The sequence below is a fragment of the Suillus subaureus genome (assembly GCF_016647635.1).
Source record: "Suillus subaureus strain MN1 chromosome Unknown BJ212scaffold_3, whole genome shotgun sequence".
Taxonomy (NCBI): Eukaryota; Fungi; Basidiomycota; class Agaricomycetes; order Boletales; family Suillaceae; genus Suillus; species Suillus subaureus.
The window spans coordinates 97,233-125,074 of NW_024538559.1; the positions used below are offsets into that span (position 1 = coordinate 97,233).

A 27,842-nucleotide genomic window follows, 5' to 3' on the forward strand; every position below is an offset into this window, starting at 1 on the left:
ACAGATTACATCATGACTGCATGATGCAGTGCCATCACTAGACTTATCTTCCATATTTGTATTACATTGCAATCACCACAGCCATCATTAGATGACTCATCTCTTATCTCTGACTTGTCCTTTATCTCTGACTCATTGCTGACGTACATGTACCTGCCCTAAAGTCACTTATGTCCTATATATAGTCAACTATGTACTTAGTAGTTCCTTACTTTAATCTTACTAGGTTTTCACCTGGATATTCTTTCACTTAAGACCTCCAATCTTAAGTCGTCTAAGACTGATATTCAAGACAGAGACACTCTCTTTGTCTTGTCTTATGACCCTTACATTTGTAAGGCCTTGATTCAATTTCAACCATCACTCTTATTGAGCTGTTGATGTTGTGACTATCCTAGTTTGTAACATCTCCTAGTAACTGTTCCACCACATTCAAGGCCTCATGTGTGGTGATAACCCCCACATTACTCTGCCTTGTTGTTTCTTTCTCTCCCGTGGTATGTTCCCTATCCCTTGTTAACTGTTCTACCTTGTCTTGTGCTTGTTTACCACTCTCCACTCTTAGCCACAGTTTCTTCACCCATTTCCTATCTTGACACTGTTGTTGATGTCCCATCAGTCTCCATTGCCCCATTGGAACATAAGGCAAGCATGATGTTTGTGTATGTTCCACTTTGCCATTAGTCTCATGTGTTCCGCTCTCACTAGGATTTGTTAAGACTTGCCTCAAGGGGGGTATTTTCAAGCCCCCCACTGCGTTCTCCTACTGTTTATTGTCTAGGGTCAAACTCTCCTCCTCATTTGATGTGTTTGTGATTTGATTGTTTAATGTGACTTCCTTGTGCTGATCCTCAATACTGATAGTGTCCATTTCATATTCATGTCTTGCTTTGAATGCCTGTAACATTGGCTTTCCAAAAAGGAATCCCCATCCTCCACCACTATCAAACACCTTGAATTCTCCCTTCACTCATATGCCTTCAATCTCTATCATTCCTGCCCATTTTGCCAATGAACTGACTATATTCCCATTTGTCATTCATAGCTGCCATTTTGACTGGTTCCAGTTGTGCAAGTGATCCTACCTGTGATATTACTGACCTCTTGCTAAACAAAGAGCATCATTCATTTTTGGTGGACATGGCTGAATCATCCATTGGGCAGCTGACTATCGATACATTGATGGAAGGCTTCATTGGAATTGGTGGCTTCAAGACTGTGAATACCAGATGGCTCACACTCACAGCTCCTTCCAGGACTGGTCTTGGATCAGTCACTCATCATAAGGTTGTGGTCAAGTGTCTGTTCAAAAAAGTATTTCCAACTACTGTGAAGGCTAGACCTTATAAAGTTGGTCAGTATTTGCTCATTGACAAGCTATGGAAGCTATTCAGAGAGGCCAACATCTTATACTGGTCTAAATCTTTATTAAAGCTCACATATGACTTTATCGATCATTCCATTGCATCCTTACCTGAACCCCAGTGAAACCCAGTTATGTTGGGATGAGCCTCAATAGGTTGAGATGTGTCATTCAGGCAGGACACATATAAGAACACATATGAGTCCACAGCGCCCCATACTCAGACAGTGTTAATAAGATGGGGCAGTGTCCTATATGTTTCCATGTGTGTACTTTCACATCAAGCACACCTAAGCACATCCGCCAGCAGTTCCACTACCTTTGCATATATACTCAAATAGTATCACACATGTCTTGAAGTTGTTGTGCAATAACTGGTATTATTTGTGGCCACTACAGGAATAGGGTATAGAAAAGTGCAAAAACACATTGAAAAGCAGTCAAAAACATCATAAAAAGGGTAACAATGAGACCAGCATCGAAGGGAGCAGCACTGTGATTGAAGAGACCAATTGAGAGACAACCAGCAGGGAATAGAATGGCAGGAGGACATGCTAAACCAGCAGAGGAAGCAATTGAAAGCACCATGACATTGAGGACTGCAGGGGAAACCAGTGGGAAGACAGCAGTGGAAAAGTGCATGACAGGTTGTCATATCCGCATATCCAGATCTCAGATCCAACCCTTATCTCATCTCAGATCCACATCTTATCTCCAATCCTATCCACATCTTATCTCCCTCCAACATCTCATCATCCAATCTGTTCCACTCATCCGGTCCACAATTCATCCAAATCCACAACCAGCGCTCATCTCCTTTTGGTAACCCCCTAACTCTGGTATTTTGGTTATCTGTATATCTGTCCTACTCCCTTATCTGCTACCTATGTTTCATTTCCGTTTCATGATTTGTGATCCATTTCTACTTACCAATAGACTATCCACATGCTTCATACATAGCCTCAGACTCTGCTGATTGATCATTCTGTTAGATACCTATAGTATATAACCTCCTGTAACTTTCTGTAGTACCTCAGTTCAAATATCATCTTAGTTCTACTCATTCCTGTCCTCCAGACTTGAGTACCTCTACTCTCATCAACCCTCCAAGACTTAGGATTGATTCCTATAGTCTACCCATATCAGCCTCTGTCCCTGACAGTCCATTACCGTTAGTTTCTAGTCTGGACTTGTCCGGATTAGCCTTACAATACTTATCCCTCATCCAGAAGTCATCCAGATCCGTTACGCCACTCGTCCAACCTTCCAGATGCGCTAGTCTTGCCTTCCTGAAATAAGGGGCAATACTTGGGTAAGGGGCACAGTGCACAAGCTGAGGCTGAAGCCCTTCAGATCCAGTTACCCTTTGAGTATGACCTTAACACAGGTCTAGTAGACCATGCCCTCAGAAATGGCAGTCCTGCTCCACATACTGTTCTTCAACTACAGAAAGTCAGTTACATGGCATTAAGCACAAGAGGCTGCAAAATCACCAAGGTATTAACTTCATTGCTATAATTCTAGAGAGCAGATAAGTACAAGCTTGTGACAGAACACCCAACAACATACCTTAACTTGAGCCAGTGTCAGCTTGTTGAAGTAATCACTAAATTTGTTGGTAGTGCTGTTCATGTTGATTTGCTTGAGCCAACGCAACGCACACAAGTTTCTGTTACAAACTAGGATGGTCATAACAACAGCAGCTTGATAAGAGCAACAGTTGAAGTTATAGTCAAGACCTTGCAAATGCAAGGGTCGTAAGACAAGGCAAAGAGAGTGTCTTTGACTTGAATATTGGTTCAAATGACTTGGGATTGGAGGTCCTAAGTGAGAGAAGATTCAGATGAAAACCTAGTAAGATTAAAGTGAAGAACTACTGAGTACATGGTCAACTATATATAGTGAACCATAGGTAGTTCAGGGCAGGCATAGGTCAAGATGAGTCAGAGATAAGAAAGGATGCATAAGTGATAAGAATGAGTCATCTAGCAATGGCAATGGTGATTGTGATGTAATACAAGATATCAGAAGAAGTCTAGCAGCGGCACTATGCAGCTCATGACATAATACAATGAAGATAATCAAGAAAATGAATAGGGGCACATGTGACTGTAACAGTTTCTATGATCAAAAATGAGTATGAAAAACAATGTAAACAGTGCACTTACCATCCATTTTCCTTGGGGCCAGGATGCATCTTTTTCACCTTGGCTGGCTTGGCTTTTATAACAGTCGATGCCTTGGTAATGGCAGAGTCATTGTCTATTTTCTCAGGTGCAAGATTGAGTGAAGAATTAACTGCAGGAATGGGAGAAGGTAGCAAAGGTATGAGCTTGGCAGTCACAGCAGCTTGTGCAAGTGTGGCACTAGTATTTTGGTTCAAATCAGTACTGAACAGCCAGAATGTGCGTGACTTACAGTGGATTAACTACAATTTTTACAGGTTTCAGAGAGCAGATGCTCATCTCAAGCTGCAGTGAGTTGCTAGCACTGCTACTAGTACTGGACTGCAGAGGTAAGTCTTCCTTCTCGGCCCTGTGGGTTGAGCCTTTGGTGCATATGGGTTCAGGGGACTGTTAGAGGGAAGTATCTGGTGCTGGGCAGCTGCTGGAGGTGCTGCAGCTCAGGTAGAGGGGTTGGGGAGTGCTGGAGTTTCAGATTCTAGGGGTGTGTAGTACAGGTCTTGTGGGTTTGTTAGTGGTGCATCTGGCAGAGCTGGCACAAGGGCTTGGAGTTGCAGAGAAGACTGTGTGGGAGTGGACTTGGATGAAGGCAGGGGTGTTGGTAGCTGCACACTCTCCAAGCCAATCAAATCAACTATAATGGAATTATCAATAGTGAGAAACAACTAAACAAAATCAAACCTTTAATTTTTTTTCAGTCCATTCAGGGACTTCAGATTTGAACTCAAGTTTTTGTTTACCTTTCAAACTTGAGGATTTCTTGTCACTGTCACTGCTGCTTCCCTTTCGATAGTTGCCAGACTCATCAAGGTTGTTCCTGTGCCAAGAAGCATAGGACGCTGTGGTGAGGTAGTCAAGCTTCCAACCATTGTCAGCAAGTCAGAATAGAGGAAAGGCCTTTTCCATAATCGTGTTTGTCAGCTCAGCAGCTGATGCTGTCATTCTACCCCAAGACAATGGCGTCAGTCCACAGATTGCAAGTTCTGTCCACATTGCTTGCAATGCCTTTCGGATGGCTTCAATTATTGACTCTATGATCGATTCACCATGCTCATCCTTGAGAAAGGGCAGTTTTCCACAATTGTGACCATCACCTCCAGCTGAATTGAGCCATTTGAGGAAGCCGGCCTTGGTCCAAAATTTAATGTTTGGGTGTGTCTTGCAGTTCAGACAGTTAGAATCATTGGCAGATGGGCATAGGAGCGCTGGACTGGCAGCAAGTGGATCCTTATTGTGAAGCTGTACAGCACTTGCAAGCTGCTTGAAGTTCGCCCTGCCAAACAACATTTACTCAGTTAATTGGTAGACTGTTCAAGTGCAATTACATCACAGTGTCACATTCAGTGATGACCTTGACCAGCTGAAGCTCAAGTGACTTGCAATATTCCCACAAAGCCTGTAATTGTTGGTTTTCATGCATATATGTACCCTAAAAACATGAAGTGTGAAAAAAGCAATCAAAATGAGCTTACAAAGTTTGGCTGAGGGTCCTTGGGTAACGACATAATAGAGCCAGATACAGGTGATAGGGGGGAAAGGCCATAATCACCTCCCCAATGTGGATTTTGCAAGCAATGTTGGCCTGAGCTGCCTGGTGGATAGTTAGATTGCCTGCCATTGGAAAACAGAGTGCTGCCTTCGAACATGCTAGACAGGTTAACATGGTTAGAGAGAAAGGCAAACCCTTCTATGAAATCATATCACAACTCTGCCAGACTTTTCTAGCAAATTGTCAAATTGTCAAAGTCCATAGCACTCCATATATATGGAATACAAAAAATGAGACTACTCAACATCTACACCACCTACATCCTCCTGGTCCTCCTCATTGTCATTATCACATACTTCAAGTGTCAAAATATCCAACCCAGGTTTTTCTAGCATGAAAAACTGATCTTCTGTAACTCCTGATGGTAGTGTAGGCTTGTGTGGGATCATCACTACAACACTGGCAATGTTTTTGACATTGGTAACAGTGAATTCATCTAGCCGGATGCAGGATACAACTGTTTGTGAGAAGACTTCAAGAAGCTCCTTGTCTGGAAGTGAGTACAGCTGGAGAACAACCACATCTGTATATTGCCATTCGTCATCTGCACCTAAGTTTGCCAACCTCATGAAATATACAACTTCACTGTAACATATTTGGCCATTGAGTTGTAGCTATAGTGAGTGGATCAGTAAGGTGCAGCAAGGTATAATAATTTACAACCAAAGCACACCTTTACATTATGTGACATTCATGTCTTCTCAAGAGGTTTAAGTGCCTCTCTCCAATGTGATTATGTGATCTGTCCATTTGGGAGGAGTAACCATGCTTGCCTATCTAATGCAAGGGACAACTTGCCCATTACCCAAAAAATTTGCAATGGCTACTGCATGGTCACCAACAGGATATGCAACAGATCTATCACATTTGTGAAGTAGGGCATATCCATCTCTGATGTTGACAGCACCATTGGGGAGACCTTTTGGAGCTTCATCAAGCTCTGGTATTACCAAAAGAAGAGTGTTGACTTGGAGTATGGCCCACTCCCATTCGTCCACATCATCACTCTGACTGCAGTCAATGGTCCCATGCCAGAGACCAATTAATAGGTCACTAAGGTTTCCAGCAAGATGCATGATATCTGTCATCATGCAGTGAGGGACACCAAGGCAGTGTGAGGGATTGAGACCAAGAATTAATGGAGGTTTTGTAAGCCCCATCTGTGTCTTCTGAATCTCCCATTGGTGCTGAGTAGGAGATGTGACAAGGTGATGCAAGTTGTCTGCATACTCCTCCAATCCTCCAAGTGGGATTGCAAAGATGTTGATATCAGCATGATCACTGCCAGTGGCACAGTGATCCAATGGCTTAAGTAGTGCAGGGTAGTAGTGAGTCCCTCAGGTTTTTCATCTTCCAGTCACTCCACAATACATGTGGCAGCCATTTTTACCACTATGTCCAACCATACCATTCCAATATACTAGTCCAGGGCCATTGGCTGTCATAAAGAGAAGATGTAGATCTAATATGAAGCAAACATCATGGAGGCATCCCAAACAGTAAGACCTTCATTTTGGAGAGCTGCAAGATGGTGCATGCTCACAATGAGGAAAGAGTCGAGGTTTTTTTGGTTTATTCAGGCCTGGTATGAAGCTGCCTGGATGGACATGTAGTTTTCAATAGCACTTGTCAGATGAGAGATTGAGGATGACCCAAATATACATCCAGCAGTCTGACTGCTTGCTCTCATACAGTTGGGCACCATCGAGAGAGACCATCAGAATGATATCATTCTGTTTGATGTCTCCATCAAGAACAGCACCAAGGTAATCCCACCCCATGGCAATATCATCAATGATAGGAATGGTCCCAGTTCTTCATAGCTTGGCAAGAACTTCCTGGGTTTGTTCATGAAGATAGCACATGTTATGGGTGCTGTCAGGATGGTGATACAGTGCCTGTAACTGCAGACCCAAAGGAATGGTAGCAAACTTCTGAGAGGCAACCTTGATACATCTGTTGCTTGTATGCAGCTTTGCTTGGTCCCATTGACATGTCCTGCACATAGGGCAGTTTTCAAGGTCTGTGAAGGGACCCATGAATGCCAGGCATGACTGAGAACACATGTTGTGTTCAATTGCCTCAACCCCAGTATACTGTGAGATAAGTGTTTCAATGGCATGGAAGCTTAAGATTTCGTCAGCTCCTGTGAAATTACACATGGTGGATCTACAAATGCAGTTGTATGCATCCTGCAATGCATGTTCAAGTGCTAAGTACATGGAGATGCTATGCTGAATACCAGGATGGTCAATGTTGATTGGAGCTCATGGTGGGTCATGAATTCTCACAAGTGCATCTTCACATATTTGTGCAAGCAAGTTGGTTAGAGATACCCTCTGTAAGCTAAGTACAAACTCCATTGCCTCCTTGATTTTTGGAAGAATCACACTCTGTGCAAGCACCTCAAGATCTATATCAGGCCTTTTCCTCCATTCAAATTCAATATCATGAGGCGGAGGTGATGGTTCACAAGGAGGAGATAGCTCATGAGGAGGAGATAGTTCCCGAGGAGGAGATGGCTTGCAAGGAGGAGATGGTTCATGAGGAGATGGTTCATGCAAACAAACATCATAATTTATCTGATATAGTAATGGTAAGTATCAGCTAGATGCACTAGCTAAGAAAAACCATACCAGATTGTTTTTGTCATCAAAATTATAGTTGATATTCACATCAGCACTGCCTGTTTGGCAGCCAGACTGTGGTGGCTCCACTGGTATGATTTTCACGTGTTTTCGCCAGCCAATATGACTGTTGTCACTATTATCTTGGGCTCATTTGGTGAGTGCTCTGATTGTAGCAGCATGGCAAGCACCAGGAGGAAGCTGGGAACCAGAGGCATTATTCTGATTAGCAAGTTGCCCATCTACAATAGCAGGGTTATTAGTAGCAGAAGTAGATGTTTGTATTGACACATTACCTTCTTTATGAAGTCAAATTTTCTGTCTCTCCTCCTCCAAACTAGCCTCTTGAAGATGTTGGTACCACGTCAACCTGGGAACTGGGTGTGGCCTGCCAAACCCATACTTGGTGCAGACACACTCAAACTTGTTCTCCCGGAGACCCGAGCCAGGCAACATTACTACTAGATGTTCAAGCGCAAGTTATTAGCCCAAGAGCTTGAACATAAATGTTAGTGGTATATACCTTCAAGTTGTTGTGTGTGAAGCAGTGGCACAAAGTGGTTTTGATGGTGTGTTATGTTACAAAGCAATGTGCAATGCAACACATTGACAAATGATTCTTGTATGAAATGATGCACGACAAGGCAATGCAATGTGTCATTATCAAGTCATTATCACAAAAACATAGACTACATGATCAGCACATCTCATCACAGTACATATATAGTAAGTCACATCTCAACCTATCGAGGCTCATCCCAACATAACCAGGTTTCACTGGGCCTGAACCCCCACCATTCATGGTCCCACATGTTCAATTTGTGGAAGCCGGCCTTGCATTGTGCCACAATCAGGGTGGTAGCAAGCCTGGAGTGAAGACAGGGTCAACACAGGCTATCTTTCTCCTTGAAGAGCTCATTGAGGGCAATGATGATATGTTTGTCAAATTCATCCACAATATGGATGCCAATCCATTGCTTGATGAATTGGACCATGGTTATGACATGGCAGAGTTTTTTGTTTTCATGCAGCATGTCCAGTACATCAAGACCAGCAAGCTAGCTTTCATATCTGACTATCAGGGTATGTCTGATTCAGTGATACATTCAATCCTCAGCTGGAATGACACAATGTATTCAGGTAGCACAGTACTACTCACAGATCCTCAGATCCTGACTCATCCATTCAGATACTCAATACTGATGTTTGGATAGGTCGATCAGCAATGGATGTGATATTTTTGGTGAGGGAAATATTGACACATCTGTCAGCAAATTTGAAGACCAGCATGCCTGCAATGAGTACTGTGAATGGTTTGGGCTGGAAACATTTGCGAAGGAAGTGAATGACAATGAAGTAGCTGCAAATGACAATGAAGTAGCTGCGAATGACAATGAAGTAGTTGTAGAAAATTAGATTGATGCTCGTCGGACTGATATATGGTACTATACAATTTTCTTGTGTTCGAAGTGTCCGGTGTCCCAACCATGTGACTGCCTCATTTGGTGCATGTCACGTCGTGTAGCGGAGCGCGCGCGTCCGGCTTTCCATAATAATTCACCTTTGACGTTTATGTAAGCCATGTCTTGTTGTAAGTCGCCGTCACTTTTTGCCCACTGTTTCCTTTCCTCAGATCTCTCGCAATCATGTCGCCGTTTTCGCGAAGCGCACTTGATGATTAGTTGACTGTCCACTTCATGATGTTCCACACGAAACGCTCATACCCAATTTTTATGATCCTTTCAATGTATGTATCACTACGATGTTTTTGCCACGGCAGTTACTTTCTGTGCGTAGTTGCAATTTACACCTTGAGTTGCTAAATCTACCTTCCTCCCGCCGGATCTCTGTCGGGAATGCCACTTCTGTTGTTCTGGTACGCCTGAGACAGGATAACATCTTATTTTCACGCGCTCGCTTCGAGATGGCGTTATACACGCACTGTATTGTGTTCCAGCACCTTACCCATCAACCTAGTGCGGTTGTTTCGGCCATGCATTCATCTCTTATACCCACATTAAATGCTGATCCTCTCATACACCTTCGTCCCATGCGGATAACCTAAGTGCACTGTCAGCTCCCACTCTCCGCCCAACGCTTTGGCTGCCACTGATCCTCTGCACGCGTCAAGAAAGACGTGGAGGTGACTGACAACTGATATTGCGTTGCATGTGAATAGGGAATGTGGAATGGCCCGGTCAAATGATTGAAGATACTTAGGGCGACCTCGATGGCTTGCAAACACAAAAGGCGTTGGGCGGACTGACAGAACTAAAGCCAACGAGATTCTACATGAATAGGACTGAATGGATGGCGTTGAGCGGAAGGCCGTTCCTCTGTATTGTCTGTAGAGATCTTTGTATTGCACGGATCATGGAACGTTGTGCACAAGCGTTGAGGGGAAGGAATGAAATGAAGCAATCTGGGACTGGCAGCTCGCACTACTGCATAATCATGCAACTCGGCCGATAACGCGGATCTTGAATCCGATGTAAGACTCACACTTTTATTAATGTCCCTGTCTTGAACTCCGAAACATTTCACGGAGTCCGGACGGTTGTCAAAGTTTTCGAGTCGAGTCTGCATCCGTAGCTAGGCACTCAACGAGTCACTGTCTGTTCAACTCCTTTATTATACGTTGGTTTTCACTCCAAAGTTCTTGCAGAACACTGATTACATTTAGCCTTGAGGTGCCGATCTCATTAGCTCACCGAATTCGTATCGTGACATATCGTATTTGCCCATCCCAGAACGCAGCATCAGGAAGCACATGCTCAATTGATAAAATGATTCAGAATCGCATCCAGCACGAGAAGAACACTCTCTGCATCAGGTTGACTGAATCTGTCGTCTTCCTGCGCACTTCCAATCCTACTGGTCGGGACTACAACCAGGACAATGCAGCGCCTGGGATTGTTCGCGGATTGCTCACCCTGGACATTGTGAAACCCACTCGCATCTCCAGCATCGAGATCGAACTGCAGGGGAAAGCTACCACTTCTGCGTTCGAAGGTGCGTGTACCTCGATTTCATAGAAACTTAAAGCGATCCTTCATGTCCTCATAGGGGTTGGTGCGCGTCGCATAGAGGTGACAGAGCAGCACAAGGTGTTTACTGCATCTACCGTTTTCTTCCAAGCGGCATCGTCGCCGTCTGCCCGACGTACTGCCTCAGTTGGCCCTGGTCTTCCAGACCGTGACTACGACCACGACCACACCTATGATGAACTCCATCACCCCGGGGAGTACAGTTCCGTTCCATCTCCACAACACGCGCCTCATCCAAATGGCTTTCCGAGTCCAGTATTCAACACCAGGAGCGCTAGCATGGATCCGCGCCAACTTTCTTCCTCAACAAGTGGACGTTCTTTCAGTGATAACACTATTCTGCAACGCGACAGTCATGCACACCTCACTACCAAGACACTAGCCACTTTCCTCCCACTCCCCCTTATAGCCCACCCTTGAACTCCTCTTCGGTTATTGCAGATCGTCGTCCCTCGCCCTCACACTCGCACTCGGGCTCGATTTCTCAATCTTCTAGTCACCCCAAACCAGAAGACAGTCCAGCCCAAACGCTCGAAGACCTTCGACGGGCGTTCATGAATAATATAGAGGCAGGCCAACCCAGTAGGTCATCACCTACTGCTTTTGATTGCTTATGTCCATACACCTTATAGGTCCAGGCCATCGTGGCTCATTCCATGCGCCCACCGTCGGTTCTTCTGCGTCAAGCACATACTCTCACCGCGATATTTCCCTCTCACGTCGACCAAGTATTGAAGACATCTCTGAAAACGAACAGTTGTCTGGACATACATCTCGATTCAGTTCCCGCACGCGTACATCTCCTGTAGAGTCGCAGAGTCCAATGCAGAGTCCAAGCGTCGTCTCAAATGCAGCAGCAACGCACGAGGATCGCGGAAGAAAGCATTCCCGGTTTTCGTTTTACGCTGTTGCCAATGTGATCGACACGATGGTTGAGCGTGTGAGGTCGCGTTCCCCGCGTGCTGAATCACAAAGGAGAAGCAAGAGTATAAACCGCGATGGCGAACGAGGGAGGACGCTGGACAGGGGAATGGGGAAGTTGCCGGAGCAGCCCTCACATGAAAGTGATAAATATAAGCATCATTCTGCTTTGGGAAAGGTAGGAGAACTCTTGGGGCTGGAGGAAGAACATAAAGAAGTGGGGGAGGGTTGGAAGGAATTCAAGAAAGGTGAGTTTTGATGCATATTGCTTCGCGCGGGTGCGTGCTTACCCTCGCTTGAAGGAACATATACCTATCCCATCTCATTTACCATACCAAATAACTCGCCTCCCACTATCGAATGCGATTACGGAACCATGATTTGGAGACTGAAGGCTGAAGTTCACCGACCCGGTGCGTTCACAGCAAAGCTGACTGCACAACGCGACGTCCTTGTAGTTGCAGCACCTTGTGAAGAGGATACTGAGGACTCGGACAACATCATCATCGAGCGTCAGTGGGAGTCACAGCTGCAGTATTTGATAGCAATATCGGGACGCAGATTTCCCACTGGCGGCACCATACCCATTGATCTCACGATTATCCCTTTCACGAAAGCCAAAGTGCATCGAATATCTGTCCATATCGACGGTGAGTAGCTGCAGTTGTGCTTGCCTATTGTGGAATCTGAATTGTGCAGAACGAATTGAGTACCATACACCAACGAGGCGGACCGTGCGCTCACAGCCCACACACCGAATAACTTTGCTTTCACTCGAAAACGAGATTGACGGCGAGAGCCACCCGTTACTCCCTCTCATCTCCGACGACCCGGAAGCATTCCGAAAGTCACCTCTTTACCAACTCCTGAACGCTCATGACGACGAGAACGAGATGGCCATGGCTGTCATGGGTCCAGGGCCATGGTCATTCCACCACGAAGTGCAGCTTCCTCAACACTGTTCCCTCATCCATTTCTCCAATCGGAACAAAAAGAGCAACGTCACTGTCCATCACACACTGAAGATTGTCATTCGCGTCGAGCGTGGCGATGACGGGGCGACCGACCCGCAGACAAAGAAGACGAAGTTATTTGATATCCAAATCCAAACGCCTGTGCGCATCTTATCCGTAAGCTCTTTGCATATATTCCATTTCAATTGAAAAGACGTGTTTCCAGTGTCACTGTACCCCAGCGTGGACATCTCTACCCAGGTACTACGAGGTGCTAGAACGCGACTTTAATAGGAAACGTGTATCCTGTCCATGCGACCTCCAGGCCTCGCACAGTTCACACTGCGGTCCGAACGATAGCGAACTGCACACGCCCGTCTCATTGAACCGCGTAGTCTCGATCGACTCCACCGTGTCGTCTGCAGAGCATCACTCAACGGTGGGGCACAGCAGGATGCTCGTGCAAACACTTGTGGGGCGGAGTACGCAGTATGAACGCCTAATGTCGGGAATGGAGAGCGAGGTTGGCGAAGCGCCCCCGGCGTATGAGAGTATCGGTAATGCGTTTCGGTCTCAGAGGGGGCGTGTTTATCATGCCTGAGGGGATTCAAGTTTTGTTGGTGCGGAATAATTATTAATGTTTATGATTTTGGGTTCTGGTGGTCGTTTAATCAGCAGTTGGTACATAGTTGGCTTTGTTAGAATATACTTGGAAAGGTGCTGAAGCGCTCAGCGCTGAACTTGAAGTAGGCTGTGTGTCACCTCTTGACAACGGCGGCATTCACCGTAATTGCACTCTTTTAAGTTCTCGTCTCGAGCCACATAGATGCATCTTAATGATCACGTCTTGCACTCCCTGAGCCCTTCCCAAGTGAAAACCTCCACCAAATCCTATCACAGTTGTTGGCCAGGGATTAAGTACCAGTGGTTTTAGCGCCACGTCGTCGTGTTGGCTACTAAGGACTTGTCCACGGCTGGAGCAAACGGGACTGGAGTCAGTGGTCACTGAATTGCTACGATGATCATAGCACTGCGATCGCCCTGTCCAAGAACAAGCAATCGTACAGCACTCTTGCTCGTTCAATTGGACCACGAAATAGAGAGACTCAACAATTCATCCTGTTTGACATGTGAGCTTGAGGTTTTACTTCGCTTGCTGTAGCCCTGATCAACAATCATACGAAGTTCTTGTTCAGACTCTTCCTGCAGACTCATGGTCCGTCCAGCATTATTATTGTCCTGGCCCATGGGCATGCATGGGTTGCCGCAGGATCAGCTGTTGGTTCGGCTCACATGTTTGACGCAAAGCAACCGGAGAATTTTGGCAGTGGTGAGCCTGCTTAAACCCATAAGGCGGCCGCGGGCCCGCGTTCGGTGTATTCGAACACATGGTGCAGCGCGATATCTCGTTCAGAATAGGAAGTATCACGCTCCGCCCTCTACACCATGTGAAGGTGCCATTGTTCCCGCCAACTTCACTTTCACAGCACAGTCGGAAAAATGATCTAGTTGGAGCCGAGTCCAGCATTAGGTCGTCGGGGGTATCTTGATTCAACTCATCGCTAAACATATGGCTGACGGATATTCTTAGGCGTTATAGCGCATATGGATCCCTCGCGAGTAGCGACTGCCCGCATGGTTGTCCTGTTATCTCTTTCTGGAATTCTATGGGTTTCAAGTACCAGTCTCCCCCTATTGATGCTATAAATTGCCGGCAAGCATTCTTGGTGGGTGCGCTTGAGATCATCAGCATGCGTCTTCTCCCATCCTTTGTAGCTCTTGCTCTCGGACTGTTGGCTTCTGCCGACTCGTTCTTGTCGCCTTACCGCGTTCATGAGAGACGTGGGCACATCCCCGCTGGATGGTCATACGACCGAAAGCACGACAATGCGGCTACCATCCCTCTGCGGTTTGCTCTGAAGCAGAGTAACATTGACGCGATTGGTGACTACTTAATGGAAGTCTCTCACCCAGAGTCTGCGAAATTTGGCAAACATTGGACTGCCGGAGAAGTTTTCAGAAAGTTTTCGCCTAGCGGTGAAAGTATTGGAACCGTCCTTACCTGGCTTGAAGAGAACGGTTTTGATTCCTCCCGTGCCAAGCTTACTCGTAACAGAGGTTGGATCGAAGTCGAAGCCACTGTAGAGGAGGCTGAGCGTCTCCTGCAGACTGAGTACCATGTGTACGGTCACGAAACCGGCCAAGAGCATGTTGGTAAGCAGTATTCTTGATCCTATCATTTCGTGAACTTTACCGGTTATGCAGCGTGCGATTCATACCACTTGCCTGAGCATGTCCAGTCTCATGTTGACTTCGTGACCCCTACTGTACACTTTGACGCCAAAATCTCGAAGCGCTCCAGCTCCACTTCCCCCGACGGGACTGCGCGCTCAATTGGACAGCCAGGACAGGGCACTTACCCAAAGACTACTGGAGAGATCCAGACTCTCCTGAATCAGCTGGAAGATTGTGATCAACAAATAACCCCAGTTTGTTTGAGGGCTCTGTATGGATTGGTTTACGAGCCGCTGGCAGGTGACAAGAACAGTTATGGAATCGGTAAGTTATACAGCATGACATTGGGCACACGAGTTGACTCGGTAAATAGTGGAATACACCCCACAGGCCTACCTGCAAACTGACCTGGATATGTTCCAAAGTAATTTCTCCGAAAACCTTGTTGGAGTTGCACCCAAGATGGTATCAATAGATGGAGGTCCGTCAGAATCACAGCTCTTTGAATTCTGACAGCTACCCTTTCACCAGGTTATGCACAAACCGAATACACCGGCTTTGACTACAACGGTGAATCTGATCTTGACCTTGAGTACTCGATGAACCTCGTCACCGCTGCGCAGCCAATCACCTTATATCAGGCTGGAGATATGGTAGAGGGTGAGTGCTTTCGCGTAGCATTAGGACACTGCTGAAAATGTCTGAAGGTGCCTCTTTTAATAACTTCCTTGACGCAATCGATGGCACGTACTGCACCTTTGAGGGTGGAGACGATCCAACTCAAGACGCCATTTACCCTGACCCATACGGCGGAGGCTACGAGGGCCCTGAAGATTGCGGCACTGCAGCCCCTACTAATGTTATCTCGACATCTTATTCGTACAACGAAGCTGATCTGACGCCTTTCTATACTGCCCGTCAATGCGCGGAGTATGCTAAACTTGGCTTGATGGGTGTCACTGTCCTCTACAGCTCTGGTGACTATGGAGTTGCTGGAAACGATGGCTACTGTCTGACGCCTAACGGTGAGTTTTCTCGGCATGCTTGTGGCGAGATGTTAATATTCTTCGTAGGAACCTATTCCCTGAACGGCACGATCTTCAACCCTAGTTTCCCAGGAACTTGCCCCTACATCACATCTGTTGGCGCTACTCAGGTCAACCCTGGTTCGACGGTCTATGAGCCGGAAGGGGCCTGTGAACAAGTCATCTATTCTGGAGGTGGCTTCAGCAATTACTTTGCGATGCCTGATTACCAGAAGACCGCGGTCGAGTACTATCTGACAAATTATTACCCTCAGTATCCCCCCGATATCTGGAACGCCTCAGGAACGGTGCGTGCTGCTCGAGTAGTAGAATTTGCAAATGACAGCATCTAATCTCGACTTCCTATTGCAGTCCCGTGGCTACCCTGACATTGCTGCTAATGGAGCCGTAAGTTCTCATCGTCGAAGATCTACCAGCCGACGCTAATACTATACAGAACTACGTTGTTGCTATTGATGGTACATTTAGTTTGGTTTATGGAACGTCTTGCTCTTCCCCAGTCAGTGGATCCGTCTTGACGATGGTCAACGATGCCCGCCTGGCAGTTGGAAAGAGCCCGATAGGATTTATTAATCCAACTGTGAGTGTCTGCCTCAAATCACAGTTACTTTTTCTCACTAGCTGTTGAAATGAAGATCTACTCGTCTAGCTTTACTGGCATTTTCAATGATATCACCATGGGTGGAAATCAAGGATGTGGCACTGCTGGATACACTGCTGTTCCTGGCTGGGACCCAGTCACTGGACTGGGGACCCCCAACTTCCCGAAGCTTGTTGCGAAGTGGTTACTCCTTCCGTAGACTTTTGAACTCGACATTTGGGAATAAAGTTAATGCTTTGTGGTGTAAATAGTGAGTCGGTGTTAGACTGGATGATACCATGTAGACGTTATTATCGAGGAAGATTCTCAGGCTGCAATATAGATGTAAAATGATACCGCTGAATACTGGAAGTTGCCTGACATTCTACCAATGCAGCCAGCATCAGGGAAACGCAATTCACTACAGAGTGCTACAGAGCGCACTCTGTAACACAATCCAACCCGCTGATGCGACCAGTGTCCCATCTCCCAAAACCTCTGCTGGCTACACCCGTTTTGGCCTTTTCGGTTACAATCATTTGACACCTTGTTTATTAGAGGCTTGTCAAGTTGTTCTCGTGAGCCCCTTTTTTTCCGTTACGCATGCCTCGGTGGGCCACTCCTGCATGGTGTCTTGAACCTTCCGTTATGGGGTGTTCTAGAGTTTTGGGTTGACCTCTCTGTCCGGTGCCTAGGTCTTGCCGTGGCAATCGAAAGTAAATATATTTTTGTTCCGCCTTGGCATCGACATAAAACGGGAGCGCACGCAAACTACACACATCAGAACGATATGGCTCGGTCTGCCACTTTCAATTATGCTTTCAAGTCATCCTCGGTCGCATTGGAAGAGACAACGACTGAAGGACCGTCCGTCGATGCGGCTTCAACGAAGCTGGGAGGTAACAACATTTTCCTGACTGTCAGACTCGCTGTCTTTAGCTTGCGTGCATTCTTCTGGCTTTCAACCTCATTGGTATTTTTGGTTTAGTGGTGAATTCCGACAGTTCTGGCCTGTCTGTAATCAAGGTTGGCACGTACGTACCTCGGGGATATATCTCATATTCCTGAGACGACCCCTGCGGGGCATGAAGGTGAATTCCTTTTCATGAACTATCACATAAAAAAAGAAGTTTCAGCGCAATGACTGGGCCTAGTAGGGATGGACCTCCAGAGGATCTATATAATGCAAAAATGTTGTCAGCAGGTTTCGAACCAACTCCAGCAGAAACAGATTTTGACTCTGTTGGGGTGACCACTTGGCTAAGACCAGTTGGATGGACCTCCGAGGAAACCATCCATGAGTCAATGACAAGGTGTGTTCCCATAGAGAAAAAAAACTATCATTCGACAGATTTTGATTCTGTTGTGGTAACCACTAGGCCCAGTTAAGATGAGCCTACGAAGAAACCATCCATGAGTGAATGTCAAGGCGTCCGATAGGGAAAAAAAACCTTGGCACCAGCAGGTTTCGGTCCTACGGGCCAAAGGACAGATTCTGATTCTGTTCCAGTAGGACAGGGATTCTGTTGCCGTAACCACTTGGACAAGACCAATTAAGATGGACCTCCGAGGAAACCATCCATGAGTGAATCTTGGCGTGTTCTGATAGAAAAAAAACTATCGTCAACAGGTTTCAAACCTGCGCAGTCCAAGAGAAACAGATTTCGATTCTGTTCCGGTAACCATTTGACTAAGGCCGGTTAAGGTGGACCTTTGAGGAAACCATCCATGAGAGAAACTTCAAGGCGTGTTGGATAGGGGAAAAAGTTGTTCTAAGAGCAGGATTCAAACTTGCACACGTGGAAGAGACACAGATTTTGATTCTGTTGTGGTAACCACTTAGCTAAGACAAGTTAAAATGAGCCTGCAATGAAACCATCCATGAGTAAATGTCAAGGTGTGTGGTAAAAGGAAAAAGAGCAGGTTTCGAACCTGCTACAGATTTCTGCACTGTCACGCTTACCACTTGGCTAAGACTGGTCACTATGGACGAGTCGAAGATCATGCATTGACAGTACATAGAATTGGCAGTCACTTGCCATTGCCAACACAAAATGAAATAATATAAAAAGAGAACGAACTTTCAACTTCCGACAATCAATCGTGTTCCTCCTATGTACGGGAAGTCGAACGTTATAACAGGACGTTATACACCCCAGAAACTTGTGGTATCTGACTGGACATCGTAATTTAAACAACGCTGTCCTGTTTTATTTTTGACGATTAAATAAAGCCAGGAATAAACGAGTCCGAATCGAGGGCTAGTGCCGGCGCTGTTACGATTTGATAGATTGGTATTGAAAGTGCTATAGCAGGGCTACTCGGTGTCAATCAGTGCCGGTTCTGGCTGGAATGAGAATGATACGACGTCAACGCCGCGGGTCGAGCGTCGAGCTAGCAATATGTTGTTGTTGCTGCGCCAACTTGGAAGCGATTTAGATCACAAGCGGAAGTGAGCGCGCATCTTCAAAATCTACCACTCTGGGCCAACAATAAATTGGAAGGGGGCTCGTGCCACACTCGGCGGCAATAATCCGCGTGTAGGTGAGGTTGCCTTTAATGAGACAGAAAGCCTTGGGGTGATCTTATAGCCTCGCCCAACAACAGGGTTGAAACGAGACGAGCCTGCATGAATTACGTTGTTTTAGCGAAAGCTAGCTTTCGATGATATGGAAAAAAAATTCAGCAACTATCCAATGAACCTCGCTCCTTCCATCCCTTTCCTGATGGAATCAAGGACTTCGAGATTAGCCTTTCGCTGCTCTTCTATTGGCCCATCCAACGCCTCCTCCCACCACCTCTCGTCTTCAGGCACATCGCGCCAGTCTCCTTTCAGAAATTTTGCAAATGTGGGCATGCTGCCTGATGGAGCAACGCGCAATGCTTGGGCCTTCTTCCAGTGAGGGGGAGGGTTCGTCGACGAGAATGGTGCGGCAGCAGCAGTACTGGGAGGTTTCGAGAAACCTTCACATGGGAGAATAACGCCAGGAGGCACTGTAATGCGGCCATGCTTGAAGCAAATATATGAGATCGCCACACAGTGAAGTACGGCACCGTCGGACTCGAGCATTCTTGACTGTGCAGCAGCCAGGCCTTCCATTGCCTTTGCTGTCTTTTCGGCTTGAAGGTTGGAGTCCACCTCAGTCACGTTGCTGGGGGTCGCAGGGGTAGTCAAATCTTCCGCAGGCGTGCTTAGCAAAATCCGAGGAAAGTCATTTGATGTTGTCGGTATCTTTGATAGTCTGGCACTATCGTTTTTAGTCCCCAGTTGCTGACCTGATCCGTCTACATGTAGTTTATAGGTGGTATCACTATGTCTGTTCTTTGGGAAAGAGACGTAGCGAGCAATAAGGAACATCTTGTCCATATTAGATGGTTTACTGTAGGTATATTATAAGCACTAAGAGCTCACCCATTTATGGTCCCATGCCCCGATGGAGAGCCTTATCTCGTAGCTCCTCAGGAACGGTATTTCTCGAATGAAATGAAAGTGAGTAGCTACATGCGGAATGAATATTGATTAAGAAATATGTAAAATGAAGTTGACGCACACCCCAGAGCCATCCACCCACCACTCCTTGCGAACGCAGGGAGGGCTTTCAGAACCAGTTTCAGGCGGGCTGCATCGAGAGCCTGAACAAAGAAGGTCGTCATTATTGCGTAATTTGGATGGCCGAGTATACCGAACTCCTACCTTCGCATAACTGGAATTGCTGAGGTGTCCATTGTAATCGGCGTCGTCCACACCTAAGTCAGGTGAGTTTATATATCATGAGACTTGGATTAAAACATACTCGTCCAGCCATGTTGAACAGGTCACGAGCTCGAAGGGGTTTGCGCCAATTGGACATAAACCTTCGCCCCAGTCTGCAAGGATCTTTGCCCTAACCTCTTTGGGCCTGAACAGGATGCGAAGTCGTAGGAGGTAGTACTGGAGACGGAGTCGCAGGACTGGTAGGAACACGCGAACTCAAGGAAGCCATTGCGTTTGGTGGACATCGCTGGTAAAAATGAATGTGTACTCACTGTGCCAGGCAAACGGTAGAGACCGAAAATTAATCAATAGCAAGACGAAGAATATATATTTGGAGGCCGACAGCACCAACGTCGTCGATTGGCCGCGCGGTAACTTCAGCGAGTTAAAAGATGGCATTGGTGGTATCCTGGCCAGAAGGCGCAAACTGTCGCGAGACTGCTGGCCCAACATCGTGCCCCGAGTTCAATGCCAAAGGGTGAGTTGAAGTAGTAGGGATTGGATAACGCGCTCGATGGAACTGGCAGTTGTCGATATTTCAAGCTGGGATGATAACTAGGAGTCAGGACTAGAAGGACCGACCCAACTCCAGGCCTGTGTATTGCATATGATACTTTTCAGAGGATACTAGCCGGATATTAATAACAAAGTTGACGAGACCAGTGCACACTGCACGTGCAGCGTTGAAGCAAATGTCTCGGTATTTTTAACATCAAGCTTCAGATTCGGCGACCTGACCACGTTACTGGGTGAGAAGGTTTCAACTTTATCCACACAAGTACATTACCTGGCATACGATGTTAACCTCGCCATGCAAAGTCTGCGGTCTAAAATTTTCTTCACAAGCGTTTCCAACAAGGCATGACACCCGCTGAACTTGAATATAATGGTCAGGAAACCTGTAATTGACAACTCTCAGCTAAGTTGGAATCACGCAAAATCGACAGGTAATTGCCCGGCAGTCCGGATCATGCTTCGGGTGCGCATGAAACCTCCATTGCCAAAGAAACACTGGGGAAATGGTAAGTCCTTGACTCCTGCGTTAGTGGGGGAGGGCTTTGTCGAACACAAACGTATTCTCATGCGTCAGTTCGTGTGCAAAACCGTTCCCATTTCCCAGCCCCCTTCGGCTTTCTCCTCAAACACGCCCCTTTACTTCAACGCGCGCCCCTTTACTCTTGTGGTTAGTGCCATCTGTCGAGGGTGCACTGGTTGCAAACACTTGTGAGTCTATGTGTGCGCTCGCTCGCGATTTATTGTAATGCTTACTGTTACTTTACCCTTCTTCAGTTGCTACCCTACTGTTTCAGTGTATGAGAACTTTACATTCCTTTGTCCAGATCATCAGATAGTTAGGTTCTATGTGGATACATCGCTGTGCAATGTTATTTAACTCAAACTTTGATCATCTCGATCACGCGTGTGGTACCAATTTAGGCTCAGAACGAGCTGCCGCCAGACCTGGTAGATCGGCATCAACGAGGGACGGCCAGCGAAATGTAGTACGACGTTTGGCTTCATTTGCGTGTCAGCGAGGTGGGTCTTTTTTCATTCGCAGGATTATGCGACTGAAGGCCCAATTCAGATCAGGCTTATCTTGAACGATTCGGGTCCTGTCAACCTGCTCTGCCTCGTCGTCAATCCCCAGAGCTCTTCCCAATCTGTGGAAAAATCTACTCCGCATATTCCGTATTTCTTTCGGGGCCGGTCCTGCGAGCGTCATTCGTCTGCTCGTCGAGAACTGTGATAACCTCCAGGTAGGTCCTATTTTATATCGGCCATCTGCTGAATCGTCTCCTACTGCAGGGACTGTAAATGATGTACGATGCATCTACTCGCATGCTTTTCTGACCTCCTTCCGCGACGAGTTTCTCAAGGCTTCTTTGGCTTCCTTTCGGGTGCAGACCCGAATCATTTTGGCATCAGCAATGTGAGTGATTACATTCTCACGTTGATGTCACATAAATATTTGAAAAAATTTCTCGATGAGAATTATGTTCGACGCATCGTGCTTGCAAAGCCTCCATCAGCTCTCGGATATTACTTTCCCAATATCAGATCCATCCCGATGGTCTACATGGGAAAGTAACCTATCGCAGGGACTTGCATATGATGTTTGTCTCCTGCAAAACTCTACATATGGTTTCCTGATGGAATATTGCAGAAAAACAACTTGTATTATACGTCTGCAGTGTCACCGAGGTATGCTACTCTCTTTGACGGCCGACGAGCATACCATCAACTGATTCCCCACAGACTTAAAGGTAGTTGGGAGGGCATCGCAATGATCGCTGACCACTTGAACTGGCGGAAATATTCTCGATTGGGACAACTGGGAGGTATAGTCTCCCTACCTTTTCCAGCGACAGAGGCAACATTCATCGATCTGTGCTCCAACTTCTCCACTGGTTTATGAAGTAAGGTGAGAATCATGTTGACTCCTTGATCGCACGAACAGTGACAAAGCAATATGTGATTCTACATACAGCTTTTCAAGGCGAAGCATAACTCGAGGGTCACTGGATCGAGACCTGGGAGCATTTGATGCATGGTGTGAATTGTCATCGCTATAGAAACCTCTGATCTCCATGTAACGGCTTGCTCAATCATATGGTAGGCATCCGAACTCATTTATGTCATGAGGTCAGTGCTTATCCCGTGCCAACATCTTTTCCATCCGTATTCTGGCAGATTAAACCAAAGTTGGTGTAGGTTTACTAGTGCATTGTGGGAAGTCGTCGACGAGTACGGGAATGACAGGACGGTGAGCCAAGAAACATTATCCTATTCAGAGACAGTAATCCGCAGCAACCCGAGCAGTTCCGTCGTCTTGCAGTCCGAAAGCTAACAACCAAAGTGAAAAATGCAAAGCGAAATCTAGGTTGGGAATCAAAAGATGGCAAGCATGGGACAACTGGGCGTAACGGAAGTTGTCGGAGGTGCGCGAGCACGTTGCGATATAATGTTATTTCAGGATCGAAAGTCAAAAAGCTTTTGTGCGTCTTGTCACCGGCCTGATTCGGAGGAAACATGGGGTATTGCAATCCCATTATTTTCCACCTGTCAAAAAGAAGAGTAGTACCTACGGGTGTCAAAGAATACGAGATCTCGCGCTTGGAGCACATGGCCCGCGAGGCCTCTTACTGGCGTGTGTCCGCTAGCACTGAGAATAACGTCCCAGCCATTAGGATTGGGCACTCCCGGCTGGGGTAAATAAATAAGAGAACCGGCCTTTCGAAAGCGTCCGCGTAGATATCGACAAAAGGATTGGAGGTAGCTCGAAGACTTGCTATAGGATCAATCCCATGTTATGATCTGCAGCTCCATCGTCTACGACCACAGGTAACTTGTCTAGTAGAGTGTTCTAGTCCGAATCATGATTACGGCATGAGAACCACGAATACAAGATGAGCAGATACAACTTGGATGAGCTCCGAGTCTCAGCCTCCTGAGAGTGTCTGTGTGGCTGTGCAGGGCGGGTCCAATCGATCAAGTTTGAAAACAGCCTGTTCAGATGCGGCGGCACACTTTCAATTTGAAGTTATACTTATGTCGGGTCTACTTCTGGGAACCTTCGTTTCGCCTGTACAGGCTACCTCATGCTTCATTCCCAAGCAACTTTGGGCGATTTGAAGATCATTGAAAGGTACTCGCTGACTCAACAGCTGGTAATTCAATTAACGATCACAGGCTTCGCAATAAACTCGTCCTTGTCCACGAAATAGGGTGATCTGTAATATGGGATCAGGGACTTAACTAAAAGCAGAGCCCTGTCTGGTGCCTCTCCTCGATTGTGGACAGTATAATCCAAGAGTGTCTCATCCAACCATGTGTTTCTCGGGGAAACAGCTCGTAGTGTGGGAGCACTTGAGAGGGTGTCTCATCGAGGAGACTCTGTTTCGCGTGCTTACAGTCTAATCCTGGCACAAAACCATGCTGCTGCTGTGGTCGAGAAAGTTATAAAAGATATGGCTGGTGATTGATTTTGTTGTCAGCTTCTGGTCGTCTCGGTCGACATGCGCTGTTCATTGACCACATTTTTCACCCTCGGCCTCGCAGTAGTCTCCTTGGCGGCGCCTACCGTCAGCCCATATAATGTGCATGAGAAACGCAACGCTATTCCTATTGGATGGTCTCACACTCGAAGGCACGAGAGTGCAGCAACCCTTCCTCTGCGCATTGCTCTGAAACAGAGTAACATCGAGTCCATCGATGAATATCTTTACGATGTTTCCCACCCGGAGTCAGCTAACTACGGCAAGCACTGGACTGCAGGAGAGATTTCCCGAAAATTCTCACCCTCAGAGGAATCCATTTCCACCGTCAGAGACTGGCTTGTTGAGAATGGGTTAGCGAGCGAGCGCATCCGCGTAAGTCCCACCAAGGGTTGGATCAACGTCGATGTTACGGTCGAAGAAGCGGAACGGCTCATGAACACCGAGTATAATGTTTACACTCATGTTTCCGGACAGGAGCACGTTGGTCAGTATCTCTGTGGAGGATACTGTTACGGCACTCATACACCACTTTTTAGCTTGCGAAGCTTATCGTCTCCCTGAGCACATTAGTCCCCATGTCGACTTTGTCCTACCCTCTGTCAACTTCGACGTGAAACTCAAGCGTCGATCTGGTAGTCAGCCGAAACCCGTTGGCGGGATTGGTCAGCCTGGCGCAGGAATCACCCCGAAGACTACTGGCTCCGTCTCACAGACAGTGACCGAGCTTGAGCAGTGTGACGAGTACATCACTCCTGTCTGCTTGAGGGCTCTATATGATCTTGAATATGAGCCTGTCGCTACTGATAAGAACAGCTTCGGCGTCGGTATGGTTTCTATTCCATTGGTCACCTTGTGAGCTAATCCATCACCCAGTGGAATACACTCCTCAGGCGTACTTGCAAACCGACCTGCAAATGTTTGCCATGAACTTCTCCACTGATCTCATCGGAAAGGAGCCAGTCATGGTTTCTATCGATGGAGGTGACTACCTTAAGCGTTCTTCTTTGATCAAACCATGAAGGCGTGTTACAGGGTATGCACAGACCGAGTACCAAGGTTTCGATTACAACGGCGAGTCCGACCTCGATCTCCAATATGGAATGTCACTGGTCACTGGTAGCCAAAATGTTACTCTTTACCAGACTGGTGACATGGTCGAAGGTAGGATGAGAACAGGAGAAAACGCCGTAAACATATCGCTGATCTCATTGACAGGGGCTTCTTTCAACAACTTCCTCGACGCCATTGATGGGTCATACTGCACGTTCGAGGGCGGTGACAATTACACTGTAGATTCCCAATATCCTGATCCATACGGAGGGGGTTATGAGGGTAAGTTGCCGTTTATGCTGGATTGTAAATATAATAAACTTGGATTCTGTGATAGGGCCCGAGGACTGTGGTACTGTCACGCCTGCCTATGTTATATCAACGTCATACGGGTACAATGAAGCTGATCTCACTCCGTTCTATACTGCGCGCCAGTGCGCGGAGTATGCGAAGCTTGGCTTGATGGGTGTTACCATCCTGTACAGCTCTGGAGATTATGGTGTTGCTGGTAATGATGACGTTTGTTTGAACCCTGATGGTATGCCTTGAGTTGAATTTTCACTTCTATCGTCTCACCCGACAACAGGCAGTCAGACCACAACCGGTATGATCTTCAATCCCACTTTCCCTGGTACCTGCCCCTACGTCACATCTGTCGGCGCTACCATGGTCAAGCCAAATGCAACCGTCTACCAGGTTCAGCCCGAAATGGCTTGCATGGATGTTATCTATTCTGGTGGAGGTTTCAGTAACTACTTCGCGATGCCGTCATACCAGATGACCGCTGTCGATTACTATCTGGAGAATTATCCTCCCAACTACCCCTCAGATATCTGGAACTCGACTGGCATGGTGAGTCTCAGAGTGACTGTGATATGTTCAATCGAATAAAGCCAATCATCAGTCTCGTGCTTTGCCTGACATTTCTGCCAACGGAGCTGTGAGTGCCTGTCACAGATTGCATGGATATGCGGGGTTTGACGTTTATTATTTCCTGCCAGAACTACGTTGTCGCTGTCGATGGTGAATTTGAGCTTGTGTACGGAACTTCCTGTTCTTCACCAGTCAGTGGTGCCATCTTTACGATGATCAACGATGCCCGTCTTGCTGCAGGAAAGAGCACGATTGGGTTCATTAACCCTACGGTATGTTCCTGCCCTTTGCCCTGTCTATCTCAGTTGATCATTTATGATGTTAGATCTACTCTGCTGGTTTCGCGGGTGCTTTTAATGATATTACTGAAGGGTCAAACCCGGGCTGTGGTACTGAAGGTTACAACGCAACCATTGGATGGGATCCAGTTACCGGTCTTGGTACTCCCAACTTTACTATGTTGCTCGAGAACTGGCTAGCTCTTCCATAGAATATGAGCTACGTGACGGGCCACTCGTATTGTAGATGAATCTGGGCTAAAGAAAATTTCTGTAATATGCATTGGATACCGAAATATGAACAATACTACGTACACTGTCTTGCTTCCATGGGTCTTACTACGGAGGATTATATCTCGAGAACTCGGAAATAAATCCTCGCAATGATCAAGTGATGATCGCCATTCAGTACCATTTGGTATTTCTTTGGTATGTGCATTCTCCATGTACTCAGACTAAATACTACCCACTTCGCTTCCGTGCTCACAAGTGGAGGCACTGAATCGTGCACGGAATTCGGAACAGTGGCTTCGCGAGACCCGTTCGTACTAGACTGCAAGATGCACCATCAAGTTGCGGTTGCGCACGAATACAGTTTGTCTTGAAACGCTCCACCGATCAGCTAGCCAAAAGGACGGCAATAAGCAGCTTGATCGCTGTCATGCGGTACAGCATGTGTTGACCTCATAATTTGTGCGGGGATTTCCAGCGGCCTTGGGAGTATTAGGGAATATTTCATTGGCCGGTAATTAATTGCTTCGGTGTGACTGATCTTGAAGCTTGAAGCTTTGAAGCTTAGTACCATAGCGCCCGAGAGGACTGATAAGTACTAAGTTTGCGCTACTGCTTCTTCCAATCATAAACACTTCACGTGGCACTTTTAGTATAAATCCATCTTTATAGCACTAATACATACGATTGGTTGCAAGACACTTTCGATCCAAGGTGTGGGCGACTGCTGCCCTACCACACTCAGTGGTACTGCAGTGTCGCAAGTGTTGGAGTACTGTGACCGTGTGTGAGTGCTGGGTTGCGGCTAGGGTCTGAAGCTTGATTGAGACCTGATGTCAAGGCTTCTGGCATACGTGTCCTTCAGAAGGGATGAGTCTATGTCCGACGGCACTGTTAATCAGGTTGATCGTCATCGCATGAATTAAGCCGATGATCAAGGAAGTTTCAACCCTAGTAAAACCAGCCTCCAATCGAGGTCTAGAAGTTTCCTGCGAACCGAAACCCAGGGCGCTCTCTCAGGAGTATTTACGTATTATACTGGTTTCAAGTGACAAGCGTGACGTTTTTTGTGTACTACGCCTATCAGTTCTCACGAGGTCAAATAGAGCCACACAAAGTAATTTGGGTGAAGCAGAAAGGGTTCCTGCCACTGG

General features: G+C 46.7%; 7 protein-coding genes across 7 annotated transcripts; 5 read left to right on the forward strand and 2 right to left on the reverse strand.

Annotated features, from left to right (window-relative positions):
• Positions 1-5,331: 5,331 nt before the first annotated feature.
• Positions 5,332-6,171, reverse strand: BJ212DRAFT_1260525 (uncharacterized protein; the record flags this gene model as incomplete). The annotated part of the gene is given in 3 exon segments (XM_041330116.1): positions 5,332-5,680; positions 5,775-5,872; positions 5,890-6,171. The coding sequence occupies 3 exon segments, from the start codon at positions 6,169-6,171 to the stop codon at positions 5,332-5,334; spliced, it is 729 nt and encodes a 242-aa protein (XP_041198063.1).
• Positions 6,172-7,559: 1,388 nt separating this feature from the next.
• BJ212DRAFT_1295535 (uncharacterized protein) lies at positions 7,560-9,138 on the forward strand (the record flags this gene model as incomplete). The annotated part of the gene is made up of 8 exons (XM_041332321.1): positions 7,560-7,691; positions 7,760-7,814; positions 7,841-7,879; positions 8,236-8,291; positions 8,367-8,448; positions 8,494-8,805; positions 8,840-8,870; positions 8,937-9,138. 8 exons carry the CDS (start codon positions 7,560-7,562, stop codon positions 9,136-9,138), a joined length of 909 nt encoding a protein of 302 aa, XP_041198064.1.
• A 1,335-nt stretch (positions 9,139-10,473) lies between these two features.
• Positions 10,474-13,370, forward strand: BJ212DRAFT_1319518 (uncharacterized protein). The gene is made up of 7 exons (XM_041334358.1): positions 10,474-10,734; positions 10,789-11,121; positions 11,145-11,351; positions 11,402-11,938; positions 11,993-12,340; positions 12,390-12,820; positions 12,870-13,370. Exons 1-7 carry the CDS (start codon positions 10,509-10,511, stop codon positions 13,242-13,244), a joined length of 2,457 nt encoding a protein of 818 aa, XP_041198065.1. The 5' UTR covers positions 10,474-10,508; the 3' UTR covers positions 13,245-13,370.
• A 1,024-nt stretch (positions 13,371-14,394) lies between these two features.
• On the forward strand, positions 14,395-16,724 carry BJ212DRAFT_1261264 (subtilisin-like protein; the record flags this gene model as incomplete). Its single annotated transcript, XM_041330169.1, has 9 exons — positions 14,395-14,857; positions 14,909-15,202; positions 15,252-15,359; positions 15,410-15,538; positions 15,586-15,903; positions 15,952-16,211; positions 16,276-16,311; positions 16,361-16,504; positions 16,560-16,724. 9 exons carry the CDS (start codon positions 14,395-14,397, stop codon positions 16,722-16,724), a joined length of 1,917 nt encoding a protein of 638 aa, XP_041198066.1.
• Positions 16,725-19,193: 2,469 nt separating this feature from the next.
• BJ212DRAFT_1260911 (uncharacterized protein) lies at positions 19,194-20,711 on the reverse strand (the record flags this gene model as incomplete). The annotated part of the gene is made up of 7 exons (XM_041330148.1): positions 19,194-19,780; positions 19,817-19,862; positions 19,917-20,002; positions 20,056-20,137; positions 20,199-20,251; positions 20,318-20,473; positions 20,531-20,711. 7 exons carry the CDS (start codon positions 20,709-20,711, stop codon positions 19,194-19,196), a joined length of 1,191 nt encoding a protein of 396 aa, XP_041198067.1.
• A 1,449-nt stretch (positions 20,712-22,160) lies between these two features.
• BJ212DRAFT_520883 (uncharacterized protein) lies at positions 22,161-22,782 on the forward strand. Its single transcript, XM_041343392.1, has 3 exons — positions 22,161-22,372; positions 22,423-22,460; positions 22,515-22,782. The coding sequence occupies exons 1-3, from the start codon at positions 22,244-22,246 to the stop codon at positions 22,672-22,674; spliced, it is 327 nt and encodes a 108-aa protein (XP_041198068.1). The 5' UTR covers positions 22,161-22,243; the 3' UTR covers positions 22,675-22,782.
• A 1,492-nt stretch (positions 22,783-24,274) lies between these two features.
• BJ212DRAFT_1260808 (peptidase S8/S53 domain-containing protein) lies at positions 24,275-26,669 on the forward strand (the record flags this gene model as incomplete). The annotated part of the gene is made up of 10 exons (XM_041330138.1): positions 24,275-24,740; positions 24,793-25,080; positions 25,130-25,237; positions 25,289-25,417; positions 25,472-25,588; positions 25,644-25,844; positions 25,893-26,158; positions 26,211-26,246; positions 26,308-26,451; positions 26,505-26,669. The coding sequence occupies 10 exons, from the start codon at positions 24,275-24,277 to the stop codon at positions 26,667-26,669; spliced, it is 1,920 nt and encodes a 639-aa protein (XP_041198069.1).
• Between the last annotated feature and the right edge of the window lie 1,173 nt (positions 26,670-27,842).

Excerpts from the sequence above, each read along its gene's own strand:
- BJ212DRAFT_520883 (XM_041343392.1), top strand. The coding sequence starts at position 22,244 with ATGAGAATTATGTTCGACGCATCGTGCTTGCAAAGCCTCCATCAGCTC. Across the intron at positions 22,373-22,422 it reads CGCAGGGACTTGCATATGAT|AAAAACAACTTGTATTATAC; the intron begins GTTTGTCTCCTG and ends GGAATATTGCAG. Across the intron at positions 22,461-22,514 it reads ACGTCTGCAGTGTCACCGAG|ACTTAAAGGTAGTTGGGAGG; the intron begins GTATGCTACTCT and ends GATTCCCCACAG.
- BJ212DRAFT_1319518 (XM_041334358.1), top strand. The coding sequence starts at position 10,509 with ATGATTCAGAATCGCATCCAGCACGAGAAGAACACTCTCTGCATCAGG. Across the intron at positions 11,939-11,992 it reads TTGGAAGGAATTCAAGAAAG|GAACATATACCTATCCCATC; the intron begins GTGAGTTTTGAT and ends CCTCGCTTGAAG. Across the intron at positions 12,341-12,389 it reads AATATCTGTCCATATCGACG|AACGAATTGAGTACCATACA; the intron begins GTGAGTAGCTGC and ends TGAATTGTGCAG.